General features: G+C 36.6%; 1 protein-coding gene across 2 annotated transcripts in view; it reads right to left on the bottom strand.

Annotated features, from left to right (window-relative positions):
* Positions 1-6,007: 6,007 nt before the first annotated feature.
* The window catches only part of nipbla (NIPBL cohesin loading factor a), a 52,592-nt gene continuing 38,943 nt past the window's right edge, over positions 6,008-19,656 (bottom strand). For both annotated transcript variants that reach the window (XM_067405769.1, XM_067405770.1), the window contains exons 34-45: positions 19,393-19,533; positions 18,952-19,200; positions 18,559-18,649; positions 16,365-16,538; positions 16,029-16,219; positions 13,395-13,502; positions 11,737-11,937; positions 11,485-11,631; positions 9,502-9,908; positions 9,229-9,403; positions 8,632-8,811; positions 6,008-8,261 (exon numbers count right to left, since the gene is read on the bottom strand). In XM_067405769.1, the coding sequence (XP_067261870.1) occupies positions 7,893-8,261; positions 8,632-8,811; positions 9,229-9,403; positions 9,502-9,908; positions 11,485-11,631; positions 11,737-11,937; positions 13,395-13,502; positions 16,029-16,219; positions 16,365-16,538; positions 18,559-18,649; positions 18,952-19,200; positions 19,393-19,533 (2,433 nt within the window). In that variant the 3' untranslated portion in view covers positions 6,008-7,892. The remainder of the gene's footprint in view (positions 8,262-8,631; positions 8,812-9,228; positions 9,404-9,501; positions 9,909-11,484; positions 11,632-11,736; positions 11,938-13,394; positions 13,503-16,028; positions 16,220-16,364; positions 16,539-18,558; positions 18,650-18,951; positions 19,201-19,392; positions 19,534-19,656) is intronic.

Raw genomic sequence — 19,656 nt, 5'->3', positions numbered from 1 at the left:
TTTACACTCACCAAGGCTGCATTTATTTGATCAAAAATACAGTCATTTTGTAAAACATTTAGTATTTAAACAAAATGTTTTCTATTTGAATATATTTTAAAATGTAATTTATTCCTGTGATGGCAAAGCTGAATTTTCAGCATCATTACTCCAGTCTTCAGTGTCACATGATCCTTCAGAAATCATTCTAATATGATGATTTGCTGCTAAAGAAACATTTATTATTATTATCAATGTTGAAAACAATTGTGCTGCTTCATATTTTTGTGGAAAGTGAGATACATTTTTTTCCTCAAGATTTTTTTCTGAACAGTACGTTCAAAAGAACAGCATTTCTTTGAAATAGAAATCATTTGTAACATTTTAAATGTTTTTACCGTCACTTTTCATCAATTTAGAGCATCCTTGCTGAATAAAAGTATTATCACAGTTTCCACAAAAATATTAAGCATCAAAAAAGTGACGAGAATACTTTTTGTGCGCCAAAAAAACTAAATAACGACTTTATTCAACAATATCTAGTAATGGGTGATTTCAAAACCCTGCTTCATGAAGCTTTGAATCTTTACGAATCTTTTGTTTCGAATCAGTGGTTCGGAGCGTGAATAAAACGTGAACCATTGAAATTTCAAAATGTTTCGAAACACTTACGACGTAATGAAGCCTCTTTTACTAAAATCACGTGACTTCGGCAGTTCAGACGCTCCGAACCACTGATTCGAAACAAAAGATTCGTAAAGATTCGAAGCTTCATAAAGCAGTGTTTTGAAATCGCCCATCACTAGATATTGTTGAATGAAGTCATTATTTTATTTTATTTTTATAAAAGTATTCTCGACGCTTCATAATATTAAGGTTGAACCACTGTAGTCACATGAACTGTTTTAAATATGTCTTTAGTAGCTTTTTGGGCATTGAAAGTGTTCATTTTCCTGCTGGCAATAGAGGCCTCACCGAGCCATCGGATTTCATCAAAAATATCTTAATTTGTGTTCCGAAGATGAACGAAGGTCTTGCGGGTGTGGAACGACATGAGGTTGAGTAATTAAAAGAATTTTCATTTTTGGGTGAACTAACCCTTTAAGACTTTCTAGGATTTTCAGAGATGCCAAAGCCACTGCAGTAGACCTTACAGTCTCGTCTCACCTCCTGTATGTGGTGTGAAAACGTCTCTTACCTATTTCTTCTATACTATACAGCCATTCTTTCTATTCAGCTTGAAGCTTAAAACTGCAGCTAGACTCGACGCTCCAGCCTCTTCTTCTTTTACTCATCTGTAATTATAGAGCAGATGCATTTAAAGCTCACAAGTCAACATCTAAAAGAACGGCCGCAGCATTCAACTGAAGTGATCAAGTAGTCACATTACAGTGCATTGTGTTAACAGAAGACTTGAGCAGTAATAATACATCTCTAGCATCTGCTTGAGGTATAGAGAGAGATGTAAAGGGTATTCCTAACTCATTTATACACACTCACTGTAAGATTCATTTAATATGCAATACAGGGAAATGAAACAACAGGTAAGCAGACCAGTGCTGCATATGTTTACTATATTTTAAGAATACGCACTTCATTAGTAATGGGAAAGTATATGTTTTGAGTATGTACACCAGTATTAGGACATACTACATCATTAAATCGTCTTAATACGACAGACCCAACTGCCATACACTGCTTACATTCACATGTAAACATAACCATGTAGCTAACTTCAATATTACTCTGCTCTTAAAATTATTTAAAAATGCTTTGAGGTCATATTCGTTTGCACAAGTGGAAAAGAGAACAATCACAAACTCCTCTTCTGTACTGCAAAGGGTAAATATCTGAAAAGCAAGATACAATATTTCTTGCGGGCTCCGCATACTATTTCCATACATGTACATCACATCACTACAATTTAGGATGCACTTGCATACTATTTACGGTATGGACAGTATACAGATTGGGAAAATAAAATCAAAGGACTTAGTAAGTAATAGAAGTCTAAGAGAAAGCCGCTGCATTTAAGAATGGTAACATGTTTTGGTTTGACAGTATAGAACAATTATAAATTAACCCTTATAGGGTCTTTGGGGTCTTTTTAGACCCCGAACGACGTTTGCTCAAATAAAAAAAAAAATTCTCTTTGTCCAAATGACATGAAACTTTGTACCATTGTTAACACCTTCTAGATCTACAAAAAAAAAAAAAAAAAAAGTGATAGCTTGTTTTTATGTTAGTGTAAAAAAAAAAAAAAAAAAAAATGGTAGACTCAGGGTCTTGGCGGTCTCCACAGACCCCAGGCAATAAAATGTAATTTTGTTATAAAATAACTGCTTTTTAAAAAACAAATGTAATTTTACTCTGTTTATACTTCATATTTGTGCATTTTTGGAGGATTTCTCGTATCTTTTAAATTTATATAAATAAATATTTTTACAAAAACAGCTTTTTATGTAAAATTCACTTTATAAAAGACCCACATTTCTAACTTTCATTCATGGGGATAACATGGATAATTTGACATGGTTTAGTGTAAGATTTTTGCCCATATTTTGGAAAATGCAGTTTTAAAAGTAAAAAATAAATCACTTTTACCAGTAGATGGCTGCAGAGCTCCACTATTTGCTATGTTATTTGACTAACTGAAAGACATCTTTTCATAAGTTTTTTTTTTTGTTGGGTTCATATCTAAATGTTATGAAATCACAATTATAACAATAAAAATTACGTTATTACGTTATTATTAAGTTTAGCATTTGTACTGAAAAAAAAATTAATTTTTCCAAAATGTTGATTTTGAGGATGAATTTTGTCCATTTTCACAGTGGAGTCTCATCATAATGTAACAATATTGAAAAACTATTTTTTTTTTTTTCATTACAAAAAATACTAAACTTTGACAAAAAGTACCCTTTATTGTTATAATTGTGATTTCATAATATTTAGATATGAATCCAACTGAAAAAAACTTATGAAAAGATGTCTTTCAGTCATTCAAATAGCACATAGCATATAGTGGAGCTCTGCAGCCCTCTACTGGTAAAAATGATCGTTTTTTTACTTTTAAAACTGCATTTTCCAAAAGATGGGCAAAAATCTTACACTAAACCATGCCAAATTATCCATGTTATCCCCATGAATGAAATTTAGAAATGTGAGTCTTTTATAAAGTGAATTTTACATAAAAAGCTGTTTTTGTATAAAAACCTATTTTAAAAATATATATTTTTAATTTATTTATATAAATTTAAAAAAATATGATAAATCCTCCAAAAACTGTACAAACATGGAGTAAAAACATTAATAAACAGAATAAAATTACATTTGTTTTTAAAAAAAACAAGTATTTTGTTACAAAATTGCATTTTGTTGCTTGGGGTCTGTGGAGACCCCGAAGACCCTGAGTGTTCTTCCCAAACGAAGACTGCATAAGGATTAAATACAGTTTAGGATTATTTGTAATTAATTACAAATTAATTAAACGTTTTAATGATGTATTCTGGATGCATAACCTACATTGATCTATATTTCATGCACATTAATCCTCAACAACTGGACACTTATCTGCTTCTTTCATCAGTTTAAATCACATATTCTCTGTGATGAAGGCTGTAGCCAGTCATAACATGCATTCTTCTCCCAGAATGACGTACAGGGAAATGTTTCCATTGCAGCAAACACCTGTCGCCTTGTTTCCAGCACCTGCTGACAGGTAAAGCAATGTGACGTTCTATAGTAATAAATGAAAATAATGACACAAAAGAACTTAGATTAAGGTTTGCATCCATACCTACGTATTCTTGTATATCACATTTTTGTGATCACATTGCACTGGGGGTAAATTCACTACATGCAAAGTTTCCTTAACTTGGGATACACTGATGAGCCAAAACATTATGACCAGTCACAGGTGAAGAGAACATCACTGATCATCTCCTAACAAGGCCACATATTAAGGTCTGGGTAGATTAGATGGTAAGCGAACAATCAGTTCTCGTAATCAACCTGTTGGATGCAGGAGAAATGGTCTAAGCGACTTTGATATGGCAAGGCAACTGGGTCAGAGTATCTCACAGCAAGGCTTGAATTTACCAACAGTGGTTGGAGGGACAAACCACAAACCAGCGACAGGGTTTTGAGCACCCAAGCCTCAATGCATGAGGGCAACGCAGGCCAATCCATTTGGACCAGAAGGTCTACTGTGGTACAAGTCACACAAAATTGTTATGGGAGGAATGTGTCAACACTGCAGCTGTGTAGCTGTAGACCAATCAGAGTGCCCATGATGATCCCTGTTCACCATCGAAAGCACCCACAATGGGCACATGAGCTTCCAAACTGGATTTTGGAACAGTGGAAGAAGGTTGTCTGGTCCGATGAGTCCTGTTGTTTTTTTACATGACGTGGGCAGCCGTCTACAAGTGCATCCAAAATTCCTCCACAACAATATGAGAGACTGATAAAGTCATATAGAAAATAATTATTTCAAATTATTGCTGCAAAAGGTGGTTCTACAAGCAATTAAATCATAGGCTGTACTTGGTTTGTCACACATGGCTTCTCCATTTTGGCTTTTTGTTAAATAAATAATTATATGTCATGCAGTAGTGTTCATATGAGGTTATATTTACCTCAGTTTAAGACCAGCTAAAAACCAGATGATATTTTATCATGTCGTGATGTGTAAAACATGCATTCCCAAGGAATCGAACATGTGCATGCTCTACTGTTTGAGCTATAGGAATGAAAACTGGAGCCGTACAGGAGCAGCTTTCTTGTACAAGATGGCAAAAACGAACCATGCCACATTTGAAAGTAAAAAAGAAAATCATGTAGGATTCAGTATTCAGGCTTTCCAGTCATAGAAAACACGGAAGATTCAGGGAATTTCTACACTAAAAAAAAAAAAAAAAAAAAAAAAAAAAAGTGTAGGAAAACAGTAAAACTACATGTAATTTTCTGTCAAGACATCATCTGTTAAATTTACAGACATTTCCTGTAACCCTAAAACATAATGCAATGCATAATTCAAAATAAGGGTAAAACACACCTGTGAAAGATATGGAAAATTTCTTCATATTTACAAAGTAAATTCAGCCCTATTTTTACAGACTCTTGTTTAAGTGTAAATGGTGAATTGGTCAATTAACAAAATCAATCTTTTTGCTACTATCTTACAGGTTAATATGCATGTTTAATTCAAATTTTCAAGTCTCATCCAGTTGAAAAACTCACAGGCAAGCAGGCTAATAGAATTATGCTTACTACGTCTGCCATGTAAAGATATACATGTATAAGCTAGTATGCCATTTTAAATTCAACAATATTTTTTTAACCCAATTTTGTGCAATAAAGTCATAATCTTTGACAGTTTGATCAAATGTTGAATCAAGGAAAGAGATATTAACCCTGTAAGCATGACATAAAAAAGGAAGTTTATTGAACAATTAAAATATATACATATTTTTAAACATCTAAAAAGTTTGCATATGTTTTTATTGAGTATCTATGGCTCATATAGTATGATATAGTGAGAATTTGATCATACTCAAACTCGAGGAGAAAAAAACACTTCAGTTTTGTTCAGGGGCCCAAACGGAGCAAAAATATGTTATTCAGTGCAGATGCTGATATTTATATGGACAACAAGAAAGATGAAATTTTGATTGTAATGTAAATCAGTGAGATCTTCATCACAGTATAGCAGACTACTGACATTAAACACAAATTAGTGCTGTCAAACAATTAATCACATCCAAAATAAAAGTTTGTTTACATAACATGCGTGTACGGTGTATATTTATTATGTATAAATACACATGCATGTATATACTTCACAAAAATATATTTATATATAATATCAATTATATATAAATATACACGTACACATGTAAATATTTATTAAATACATGTGTGTATTTATATATACATATACACAGTACACATTATGTAAACAGTCTCATTTTGGATGCGATTAATTGTTTGACAACACTAATAGAAATATTAGTTGTCACTTTATATCTCTCAATAAGATGTCTTAGGTAGGGACTACAACAAGCTCCTTCCCAGGTTAACCCTAAAATTTACAAACACCCGTGTTGGGCTGCTTTAGAGAAGAGGAAGAGTTGTTGTAGTAGAGTGTTGATGCCATGTTGTCATTTTTCACTGGACTGCTTCACAAACGAGGATCAATTCAACACTGGATTTGCACAAAAGTTGCTAGTTAATGAGTTGAATCAACTCCACAGCAACTACATACATTGATCCTCTAACCATTCAGAAACGTTCAGTTTCATTCTAAAAGTTGTAACTTCTTCCTGAGTCTCTCCATCAGTGTCGACTCCGGTTTGAACAATGTAAGGCTGAACACCGTTACTGACAATCCTCATTTTGGCTGCGTGAGATTCTCCAGCTTTGTTGTTGTTGAGCTGTTAAAGCTCCGCCCTCTTCTGGAAAGAGGGCTGGGAGCAGCAGCTCATTTGCATTTAAAGGGACACACACAAAAATTGAGTGTTTTTGCTCAAACCCAAATAGGGGCAAATTTGACAAGCTATAATAAATGATCTGTGGGGGATTTTGAGCTGAAACTTCACAGACACATTCTGAGGACACCAAAGACTTATATTACATCTTGTAAAAGGGGCATTATAGGTCCCCTTTAAATTGAGCAAAATACGTAAAAAGGGTAAGACTTAATTTTAATGTGCCCTTGTTACATCTACTTCATAATAACAGCAAATTATGATAATTACAAGCAACCATCACCAAAACAAAGATTATTGGAGTATTTTACAAGAAAATACCATTTCAGTCTTTCAAGTCCAAAATTTCACATTTAATTAACTGCATTACTTGCTGTTTAATTGCTTACTAGCAATTTCTGAGCAAGTCCTACACCAATTTGTCTCAGTAATAACATGATGTTACTTAATATTACCTGTGCAGTTAAAACAAAGACACATTAAAATTAAGTGTGACGATAAAAAGTGCTAATTTCTCACTGAATTCAATAATAGAAAAAAATACTTGGGGCACCTTTACAAGATCCATGAGCAAGTTGTCCGACACACTGGACGTGTCTTCCCCGCATAAAGTTCTGTCCTCTCTTCACTATACCTGTCAATAAAAAAATCTTTAAAAAAAAGTGTGCATGGCAAAAAATGCAAGTGAACAAGAGTTGCAAACGGACAGGATGAGTCTTGCAAGTAAGAGAAGTAGAAAATTTATTGCAGTATTTGTTCCATCAGAGGCATGTGGGTCCCTTTATGCTGAGCAGGGCGACCTGTTATCGCAAATCTCCTTCGACACAGCCCTCCTCACAGACACTGCATGCTATACACAATAAATTACAGCCACACGGTGCTATCGTACAAAATGGACAAACAGCTCAACAGAGAGAATCATCATCAGCCAGTAAAGAAGGAGCTAAGCTATAGAAAGCCGCTTGACGCTAAGAAATCCGAAAAGAAAATGAGAAAAAAAGAAAGAAATTAAGTAAAAACATCAACAAACTAATTCTTTCAACATTCAGTATATATTTAAATTTCTTTTATAGATATAAACAATATTTTTATGTTAAACTATGGTACACTGGGAGTAAAAATCAAACAACCAGAAATCTGCTGCACAACAGCGAAGGAGCACCCATACAATGTTTCTCCAAACATTTTATTCCTGCGGTACGACGATGCACCCTGGCGCAGAGGGCAAAATGTCACCACCAGACCCAGAGTGCATCAGAGAGAGAAAGAGTCTGTAGTGTAGAATAGCCGCTCGTGTTTGTGTGTTCATGTTTGGCTGACCCGGGAGATGTTTGGCTGATAGGTGGGGTGTGTTGCATTAGGCTGAGAGAATCTGAGATGGGAGGTATGTGCGTGCGTGTGTGTGCATGTGTTTACGTATTATTAGCTGGAGTTCCTGTCCTTGGCAGCGTAGAGTGAACGTAGAGTCTGCGCCACTTTGTGGTTGAGCTTGTTGCCACTGGTGAGTGTAATTTTTTTATAGATGATGTCGGTCTCTCTGATGGTGTCCACCCAAGGCACCAGCTTGCGTCCGTCGCGGCGCTTCGCTTCAGTCCACGAGCTGGAGTACGAGCCTGCCATCCAGTGGATGTTGTAACCGTCGCTGTTCCTCTGGATCACGCGTGCTATCTGCGGCCGGTCTCGGTATTTGGGGCAGTGGATGGCGATGATATCGAGCGCGCTGACAGACTCGTTCATGTTCGCCAACAGCACGTCCGCAGAGTCTCCCGTGCGCCTCCCGCGTCGAGACGCCTGTGAAGAGGGGGGAAAAAAAAACTCTTAAAGGGGACCTATTATAAAAAATTCACTTTTACATGGTGTTTGAACAGAAAAGTGTGACGGCAGTGTGTCCACAACCACCCTTAAACGGTAAAAATCCACCCACTCCTTTTTTTAAATCGCCATAAATCATAAGCAGTGTCTCAGAATAAGCCGTTTGCAGAGTCTCCGCCCTCTTCTGGAAAGCGGGATGGGGGGCAGCAAATCATTTGCATTAAAAGATACATGCAACAGTCTTCCTGTCTAAGTAGGTGGTACTTGGCCAGAATAAGCTGCTAAGAGAATCAGACGAGGACAAGAGTCAAAAGTCTGGCTCTGTTGGGCTGTCTGTGTGTTCTCTCACCCCTGGTGTCCTCTCCTCTCCGTCACTCTCCTCATCCTCTGAGTCAAGTGTATGATGGTTTCGGGGGCTTGTGGCCGCTCCCCCCAGCAGTGCGGTGATGGCTTTATTCCTCACGTTTGCACTCGTCTCTCCCTCCTCGTCCTCTTCATCAGGGTCCAGGTGCTCCATTAGCAACTTAAACTGAGAATCAAACAGAGCATGTGGTAAAAATCAGCATTCCCCCATTCATCCAAACATTTTGTGGTGTATAAAGTTGCATGTTTTTCAATATTTTATTAACAAAAACTGAAGTATCAAAAACTGTATGTCAATCTAAAAAATTGGGGGCTCAATTTCATCTTAATTTTAAGTGTTTTTTAGCATTTCAATTAAGTTTGATTACCTTAATATGAAAACAATCATTATTATTTTTTAATAATATAATTGAAATAATTTTAAGTCATCCTGTGGCTTCCTTGAAAGTTTGCAGAGACAATTATTACTGGTAAAAATTATGATAATATTGTTAAAAAACAAATAATGTTAAATAATATTAATAGCGATATAAATAGAATATTTAATAATCTTTTTTTCCTGAAGAAAATAAGTATAGCTCACATCGAGGTACTGTTTGACAATCTTCCTCTTCAGCTCGTAGGTCAGCTCGTCATGAACCTCATCATTGTGGAGAAAGTCGATGGTCTGCCGTGGGCTGAAGATGACCGACGACTTCCTGTTGACGGCTTTATCGTACACCTTGGCCGACTCCGTGGGAGAGTACTTCTGAATTTTGCTGCATTGGGAGAGAGCAGAATACATACAGTATATAAAGAGAGAACAGCAATCATTATTTTGAGGAGTTGTCAAGGTGCATGATGGGCGTTTTGCTACCTGTCCGAGAAGCCGTAGAGGTTCTTAAGGTGTTGTTTGAGGACTAGCAGTAACAGTATGCCCTGTGAAGCCCTAGCAAAGTCCAGGAGAGGAGATGCATCGTCAGGGAGACGCTCCATGACAGCATCAGCATCCTCGAGGTCAGATTCAGAATCTGACTCCGACTGTCTGGTAACCTCTGTGGGCTTGGGCTTCCTAACTCGCTGCCCCTCCTCATCCTCCTCATAATCATCACCGTCATATTCTTCATCTCCGCTGTTCCTTTCTCTCTCCTCGTCCTGCTCTCCCCTCTCCTCCTCTGCGCCATTCTGCTGCTGCTGCTGCTGCTGCTGCTGCTGTTGCTGCTGCGGCCGCCGCCGCCGTCGTCTCCTTTTCCTGCTCTTCCTGCCTGGAACCTTAACGAGAGACTGGAACAAAAACAGCCCGTTTAGAAAATAGGATGGAATTTCTCAAAACCTTGAGTGCATTAACATATGACAATCCATATTTGCATCTAATATGTTAAAGTATGTTGTTACTAATGTGTTAAAGCCAGTAATAACAGCGGTCATTCAAATGTAGAAAACTTCATGGTACAGTAGTAAAACAACCTCCTGTTTTACCTGTAAGACTAAAACAGAAAGAGAAAAATGATAATGTAAATCGAAAATGTTTTTGGTGCAAAAAACCTTGACGAACATTATATAGGCATGTGACGAGCTATGGGAAAAAAAAAAAAAAAAAAACTTTTTTCCCCATTCAATTTGATATATTTTTTTTAATAGAACAAAAAAAAAAAAAAGTACTTCTACTACTACTACTAATAATAATTATAGCCGTTCAAAATAATTTTATTTAAATTAGAAAAATTAAATAAATAAATACCATCATTGCAATAATGCTAATATACTGTAAAAGTAAACATCTCAACTTTGTCGCGTCGCTGGACATGCCTTCATCCTGTGCTCGCGTGTAAATAAACAGTGCCGTTGTATTGTCAAAATTGGGTCCCCCCAAAATTGGGTCTCCATTAAGGCAGGAACACACCAAGCTGACACCGACAAACTAATGGCGACGAAAGCAGACTGCGGGGTTAGCTCACGTCGGCAGCGTCTGGGTCTTAAGTTGGCCTGACACACTAAACCAACGCTAACGGCAACAGCCAAGTAGCAAGTCCGTTCTGTGCCTGCGTAAGATGAAATGCCTTTCCCTACCAGCAGGTGGCAGTAGCTGAACAGCCAATCAGAATGATCAGATGGCCCGACGGACCAACGAGCTCCGACGGCGTTTCAACATGTCGAATCGGCCGGAAAAAAAAGCAGACGAAGACCAACTTCAGCAGACAGTGCAAAACACACTGAGAAAACAAAAACTGCCCAATGGCCGACTGTCGGCTTGGTGCGTTCCTGCCTTTAGGACCCAACATGATCCCATTCAGATTGCTTTTAATAGGTACTGTCTTTAGGGCCCGATTACAATTCATACAAAATCATGTTATGATAAATGCCGTTTCAACTTATGTCCGTATTAGGTAGCTTGTGTACTAGCATATCATACAGATACGCGATTAGCCTGATAGCTAGTTTATACACGTATTTACACTTAACCTACATGTATTCACAATTATCTTTAATGTAATTATGTGTTAGATTAAGTGTTAAATGTCCAAATATTTCTTTTATAAAAAAAAAAAACGAATGATGTTCAATTATTCACTTAATAGGCTATTATTATTATTTATTAACAGTTAATCAAGTGTAAGAAATTACATTCAATTGGTTTTATTATGCAATAAATTGTTTTCTTGCACAAGACTTCTATGTAAATGTCTTCTATGCAACAGCATTTTGCTACATTCACACCGAGGATGTGAGTTTGCACTGCCCCATCCTTCAAATGCAGCTTCTTCGTAGAGCTGGATTACACTGTGACAGGCTCACAAAACAACCAAATGTGTGCTGCACAAACTGTTGAGATCAAACACAAGCACTTGAGCACGTTTACCTCTTTAAATGTCTGCAGCAGGTTGCTGCCTGATACAGACAGTGTGATGTCTATATGATGCATGATGAACAGCGGCTCCTCCTGAGTCTGATAGGGGAAGTAGGCCAGATTATCAGCCATGAACAACAGCATGCTCACTTCCATCTTCTGCTCGGACAGAGAGAGACAAGACAGACAGATGGAAAAGGTCAGTCTCAACATCACAACAAAGAGCCAACGACAGGAAGAGACAGACACACAAAGACTGCTAACCGAGCTGTCGTCGAAGAGATTGAGCAGTGAGATGAGGAACGCTCGCCGGTGTTGTCTGTTTGCACGGACCATGCTGTATAGGTGGGAACACTGAGCAGAATTGGACTCGTCCTGACGGAAACCACGGATCACAGATCGTGTTGAACCCAATATGGCCTGCTGCACCTGGTATGACATCTTCATCCCTGCTACAGCTTTCATCTGTAGGTAAAATAAATAAATAAATAAATATACACACATACATATACATATTATATAAACATACATATACATATTATATAAACATATATATATATATAGAGTAGGGATGTCCCGATCACGTTTTTTTGCCCTCGAGTCCGAGTCTGAGTCATTGATTTTGAGTATCTACCGATACCGAGTCCCGATCCGATACTTCTATAATACATGAAAAAGAATAAAGAAGAGCGAAAAAACAGATGCAGTATCCAGTAACAGTGCTTTTCAGGTATCTAACAGTCGTTTTCACGTACAGAAAATGGATAAAGTAATCAAATATAAAATATCACTGCATATTATCTTTACTGTATAAAATAAATAAAGATTAATCATTATTGAAGTTACAAAAACTATTCAGTCGAGAGCAGTGAGTGATTTCTTTGTTATTTGTTGTTTGATTTAACATTAAAAACAGGCAGCAGGAATAGTTTTTTTCCCTATAAGACATGCACGATCCAGTACCTATACTGCTCCACATGCGCTGTCTTTCTCGACTAATATACGTTCACTTAAGACATAACCGACTATGTTTGCTAGGATACTCGCTAAGACGGGCATGTTGACATAGTTTTTGTATGAATTTGTCAACTGAAGCGCAAGACGTGAAAGAGAACTCAGTATTTGCGCGCTGACTGAAATAAGCGTGTGCGCGCTTTGGATAAGCGCACACAAATCTTCTCACAGCGCGCGAGTTCTCTTTCACGTCTTGTTCTTGAAGGTTTAAATCAGCAAGGCTTAAATGAGTTAGTTTAAACACAGATAGCAACGTGTGCTGTTCAGCTCTCACCTGCGCTCGCGCTATCAACATCCGGGTAATGACGGCGTAAATGACTGGACATGAGAGCAGACGGCACTCGCAGTTAACCGTTTACAAAGAGTGACTGTTTTGTCCACGCTTTCTGATTATCGTTGTTGTAACGTTTTGCGCATCCATCGACTGAAACAAACATTATCTGAACTCTGTCTGTCTGTTTTCCACATTGCTATTTTAAACAAACCATATTAACCAATAGATGCGTCGTCATTTGAGATGGACCGCGGTGCAAGTGTGTACCGAACCGTATGGTTCGATTTTTACCGAGAACCGTTGCACCCCTAATACATATATATCCGAGTCCTGATCGGAGGTAACGTCCGATTCCGATCGAGTCTGAAACCACGTGACCACGTGGGCCTGATTTCCGATCGCGTGATCGGATCTGGACATCCCTAATATATAGCAAAATTAGCAAAAATTCTAACTACTTTAGCAGAAAAAATATGAAATAAAAAATGGTATAATGTGGAATCCCATGGTACATTCAATCTTACACTCCGCTCCGATGTATTTGACCAATAAGAATAGTGAACTGGAATCCAGTTTATGCAAAGATTATGATACTGCATATGACATGTGTCAAGGTGTGCAGATTGATGCTCACATGGATAAATCCAGTGTACTTCTTATCAATCTCCACCAGCTGCTGGTCCGCTTTGTTCCTCATGGTGGGCTCTGGGTCCGTCCCCATGGCGATCAGATATGGCACACACTGATTGGAAGGAGGAAGGAAAAGTGTCAAGTCCATGTTAGTTGCAAGTTCTACAGCCAAGGCTGTGACAGTGATGAGTAGGCCCACACCCAACCTACACCTTTTTTTTTTTTTTTTTTTTTTACATTTTCTATGTGGATTGTGGTGATAATAATAATGCACTCTTAAATTGCAGCTGAAAGAATGTCCAAATCAGTCAAATGTATTTTTTTATGGAAGAACATTTACATACACTACCATTCATAAGTTTTTTGTTTTTTTTTAAGGAAATTAAAACTTTTACATAGCAAGCTTAAAAATTTAATTGGATGTATTTTGCAAAATTGCAACAAAATACATTCAAACAGAAAACGGTTATTTTAAATTCAAACATTTCACAATATTACTATTTTTACTAAGCCTTGGTGAGCATAAAAGACTTCTTTCAAAAACATTTTAATTTGCATTAGGGGTGTAACGGTACGTGTATTTGTACCGAATGGTTCACGAGACAAATTCCAAATGGAAGTGATCACCCCTATGCCCTATGTCAGTGATTCCCAAACTGGGGTACGTGAGGTGACAAAAGGGGGTACGCGAACAAATGCTGAGTAGTTCATTTAATTCTACCTTAAAATAATACTAAAATCGACTGCCAAAATGTCGCAAATCCAGTACATTTAATCAAATTACCTCATCATTTGCAGTCAAAAATGACTGCATCCACAAAAGCAGCATGCATGTTAGATTGCGTGCAGAATCTGCTGCCTTAAAATCGCGCTAAATTACTGCTGTTCTTCTTTGTAAAAGTGGGGATTTAGCACTTACTCGCATGAAGAACAAATATAGACAGAGATAATGGATTAATTTCGATTTAAGACTCAAAACTTTCTCCGATACAAAAAAATACCTTGTGTGAGTTCTTGTATTTAATGATGATAACGAGCAAGAACCTAATTGTTCCCAAATATCCACATGACTGCAAATGTGACATTATTATACAACAGGTCAAAAACAAAACGTACATTTTAAACACAGTACTGTCAGTATTTACTCTATTTTGCAATGAAATAATAGTTCTAACGAAAACCACAGCAGAACTACAACACGCATCTGTTTCGCGAACAATTCTGCGGCTTTGAGCGAATCGTGAGAGTCAATGATTCAATGATTCATTCACAAATATTGCAAATAGTGTCCCTTAATGGTAATGGTGTGACTTCAGTCTAAGTGGAAGAGAGGGGGTATGCAGAAGGATGGTAATCCCTTCAGGGGGTACTCCAAGCTAAAAAGTTTGGGAACCACTGCCCTATGTGATCATCCCTATGTGAGCAGGGCACACGTGTGCCATATGTAGCCATTTGGAATGCACTTGGCAAAGGGAGCGGCGTAATTTCATTATCTTCAGCTGGGATGTTCCCGTGACAACGCAGCACAGTGTCTGTCGGCAGATGTCGCTGTTTTAACGGCATAATTCTTTTTTTTCTTTTGCCTAACTGTTGCAAATAAAAATATATTTTATATTTTAAAAAGTTTTTAATTTTAAAATATGCTATATAATACTGTATATAGAAAGTTTTATATATAAAACATTAAAAAATCTGAATTGTATATTTATGCCGGCGCTGCGTTGTCACGGGAACATCCCAGCTGAAGATAATGAGGAAATTATGCCGCTCCTTTTGCCAAATGCATTCCAAATGGCTACATACTAGTGCTGTGAATCTTTGGGTATACAGCGAATCAATTCGATTCATGATTCATGGGTGTTCGATTCGATTAAAGAACGATTTTTGCAAATTCAGAATGATTCGATTTGAGGCGATTCACATTAAAATACGATGCGAATCGATTAATTCGATTCTCCATTTTAATTTGCATTCATAGGGTTATTAAATTCTTCTCCCAATGTGTCTTAGTAAGGGTGCGAATTACACCGCGACCTTCAGGTGGTTAGAGAGTGGGGGTAAAAAACAAAACACAAAAAAACCCTTTTGTCCATTAATGTTAGTTCATGTTAGTTCTTAATGATGCTACGTAACTATTTTAATAACCTATAAAAATTGGCATTTGTGGAAATTTACATAAGCCAAAATTTTAAAAGGCTTTAACAGTGTTGTTAGGCCTAGTTCATGTTAACTATAGTGTAGGATACTGTTAATGGCTACACAACCTTATTAAATTGTTCCAGGTACATTAAACATACTACTGTAATGCTTACATGGAGAGACTGCTCACATGGGGATGATCACATAAGGATGATCACTTCCATTTGGAACTTGCACCATGAACCGTTCGGTACGAATACGCATACCATTACACCCCTAATTTGCATCCTATTCATAAGCATTTTTCCTGGGAATCAAACCGGTGAACATAGTGTTGTAATTATAATTTAGGTAATTTAAGTAACCCTAACCCTAAAAGGTAAAATAAAACAACATACAAATGATTGGGATGCATAAAAGTTAAAATTCTGTGCAGGACAAGTAATGACATTAATGCTGTGTTTATAATGTCTGTATTGCTGTATGAGGGTGTGTGTACCTGTACGGGGTGTATGAGTCCCTGGCTAAGGGTCAGAGCAATGACATTGAGGGCGAAGTGTCGTACGCTGGACTGCGTGTGGAAGAAAGACTCCAGCACCTGCTTCAAATAAAGCTGCATGATGGAGCTGCTCATACCAGAGGAGATGTCACCCATCTCTTTCAGATCCTCCTGCTTTGACATTTTCTGCCCTGAAAAAAAAAATAAATAAAAGCACAAGCTTTCTTTAATGGTGGAACAGAGTCTATAGAGCATGAAGTTTATCAATTCCAGTTAACCTCAAAATTATACTGGCAACTGCAATGCCCTATGAATGATCATGTCAGGATCACTTACACTCTCTGTCAGCCTCTTGCATGCGAGAGTCCTCCTCTTGGAGATACATCTGGAGGTTCTTTAACACCTGGATCTTGAGTGTGATGGTGCAACGCTTATCAGATAGGAGCCCATTATACAGAGACTTCACCTCTGGAACGAACATCTGACTTGGGTGCATGATGAAAAGGAACCCTACAGAATGCAAGAGAGAGAGAGAGAAAGGTTAAAAGGTTTATTTATTATTCAGTAATTATGACACAGTACAAAATTATTCTGACAAAAAATGGTTCTGAAACAAAAAGCTGAAAAGTAAACAATTGTGTTGTTACTGTCAACTAAAATAAAAGAGGCTGTATGTAGAATTCAGAAATTCAGGTCGTTAAGTGAACTGCAGCCAGCAAGTTATTGCATTATTATTATTAAGTTAACCCACAAGAGACTGAACAAGATTCAAGGCCCCCAATATACTCACGACGAAATAAAGAAGTAAAAAGTTGGAAATGTCTTTGAAGCGAACCCAACCTTTTTTCGACGCAGTATATGCTGTGACCATTAGGTTATGTAAATATGTGCAGTGTACTTTCCTCTCATCAACAAAATAAACACTCAACAAAAATGACAGAGGCTGTTAAAAAAGCATCTGATTGTAGCAATGTAGATCTCTGCAATTCACTGGCATCATGCCAACAGACAAGGTAATTAAAATTACACTTATGATAGTTTGATTATAAAGTATATTTGAGACTAGCAATGTGAGATCTGGCAATGTGAGACTGTGGTTTGAATTAATCCCTTTACTTTGCCTGACACATTGATATTACAGTACAGAATAGCTCTTTTGGCCTTATCCTGAACATTGCATAAGTTTATTCATTTCATGTGTCAGAACGGAAGAGAGCCTCTCAGGAGCACACATAACCGTCACATTCTTTGGATTATCCCAGTGAAATTGGCCCGAGTCCTTCGCATAAAAAAAAAAAAAATCCAAATCAGTCTACAGGCTTTCATAGACATCCTGGGAAGTCAGGGAAGGATTCATTTTTTAAGTTCCGTTACAAGCGGTTCACACTTTGGCAATACAAAAAGCAAATTAATACGTGAAAATTCTTACATATAGTCCCTTTAAACCTTACTGTTTCGGTAATTGAAATAAAGTTGAAATTAAATATATATTAGATGATTAAGCAATGTAAACTTGCCTAAAGTTGCGCAGGTAGTTTTGTATTAAAAAAAAATCATATATACATATATATATATATATATATATATATTTTATTTTTTTGGGGGGGGGTCAATGACACGACAGGTCATTTTTTTGTCCAAAGGCCTTAATAATAATAAAAAACAATGATATGACATCCAAAGTATGTAAGGTAGCACAACTAGATTTGGTTATACCAAATTACTTTTTTAGTGACATAATTAATTTTGAAGTTTTTCTAAGTGTTAAATTTATCTCCATTATGGTTTTTTTTACACTTTAAAAAACCTTATTCGTCAATGACCCATGTGTGCATTATATAATATATATATATATGAAAAGTTCCAAAACACGATAAAGGGCTTTTTTTTTTTTTTTATTGTATTGTATCTGGTCGATATTGAAATGTAATTTATTAATTTTGCACAAAATTGCGATATCCGTCGTGTTGTCTGTCATGTTTTTTCCGTCATTTTTCTGATATATCTGCTCAACCAATCACAGAGCACCATTCCACGCACTGTAAACAGTAATGCCGGAGCTCTGAATACACCCAGCATCCTAGTTTTCCTTATCTATTTTGTACTTTGTGATCAACAAAAACAGAAAAATTGATTAGTTGCATTTTGAAAAAAAAAAAAAAAAAAAAAAAAAAAAATTGTCATGTTTTATTGCATTTTGGGGGGAAAATAATCTGTTTTTATAATAAACCTTTGAAAATCAAAATCTAGATTTGAATCTTTTATGTTTTTATAACCAAAAGATGCTATGTGAAAGTTAGAATCAGAAAATAGTGGTTTTCATCTGGCCACTTTCTTGGTAAAGAAAACACATTTTTTATTCAAATTAATGAAATAAAATGGATTTGTTGCGTTTAGTCATATATGTATGTATGTATGTATGAATGTATGAATGTACACACATTATATATATGTATATGTGAATTTTAAATAATTACTATCAAAAAAAACAACAACAACAACAACAACAAAAAAACATGAGTCATCTTACCCAACCCAATGATGGCTTTGCATCGGACTTCCTCATCCTCATGCTTAGTGAAGTACAGTAATAATTCCAAAACCTTCTCCTTTATCACAACCTGCCAATAACAGTGCAAGATTACAGGTTTAATAAAAGTTATAGTTAAACATACCTCATTAAACTAAATCATCTAATATCATAATAAACTTAATAAAACACATTTTTGTAATTTTGATTAATATTTGAAAATAAAAAATAATGCAAATATTAATGTTTTTATTTTTTCTTAGAATGCACATTTTATATAGTGCTGTTTTAAGTGAAATATTTGTGTTGTTATGGCAATCACAGCTGCATGTAAAGTACAAGCAGGTTTATGTAAAATCATGTATAATTACATATGGGGAAAGGTTGCGATACCTTAGTGGTGCCCTTGAACTGCTCGAGGTCGAAATCAAAGTGTCTGCAGAGAGCTCCCACAGTGAAGAGAGATCTGAGCAGGGCTGCTTTGGTGGCAGCTAGTGCCATGTTGTTCGTACCCTCCTGATGCTGTAACTTTAGCTTAGTCAGTGCTCCATAATAACGGTTAAAACAGGCCCATACAAACTTATAATTATGAGTCACTTTATTCACTATTGCACCCAAACAGCTCACACAGTACTGGACAACCTGTGCAAAAAGAAGAAAGAGAGAAAGAAATTAGTGGTATGTTTAGAAATATGATACAAATGAACAGCAAGCCAGTAGTTAAACCAGTTTAAGATTAACATTTTCACCATTACTTAAAAAAACAGCAAGTTTTACTATACTTATGTGTGTACCTTTTTTACGCTTACAAGTTTGAGAGTGCACATCACTTACCGTCATGCCATATTTTAAGATGAGCTTCATCAGGTCTTCTTCAATGGTGGTCAAGAAGCTTTCACTGGGGTGATCCATCAGAGGAACTACCAGCTCCAGGATCTTTGCAACATTACAAATCACCATGAAGTCACTCTGAGACTGTGAAAATGACAAAATACATTATGCATAAACACACATAAATAAAAACCTTTTGACACGTGTACCTTGGCACAATATGACAATACTAGGAATATACGGCCACTAGATGGCAGAATGACCTCA

Source organism: Chanodichthys erythropterus, chromosome 13 (genome assembly GCF_024489055.1).
Source record: "Chanodichthys erythropterus isolate Z2021 chromosome 13, ASM2448905v1, whole genome shotgun sequence".
Taxonomy (NCBI): Eukaryota; Metazoa; Chordata; class Actinopteri; order Cypriniformes; family Xenocyprididae; genus Chanodichthys; species Chanodichthys erythropterus.
Note: the sequence above shows the minus strand (reverse complement) of the source record. Positions and strands in the feature narration are given on the sequence as shown.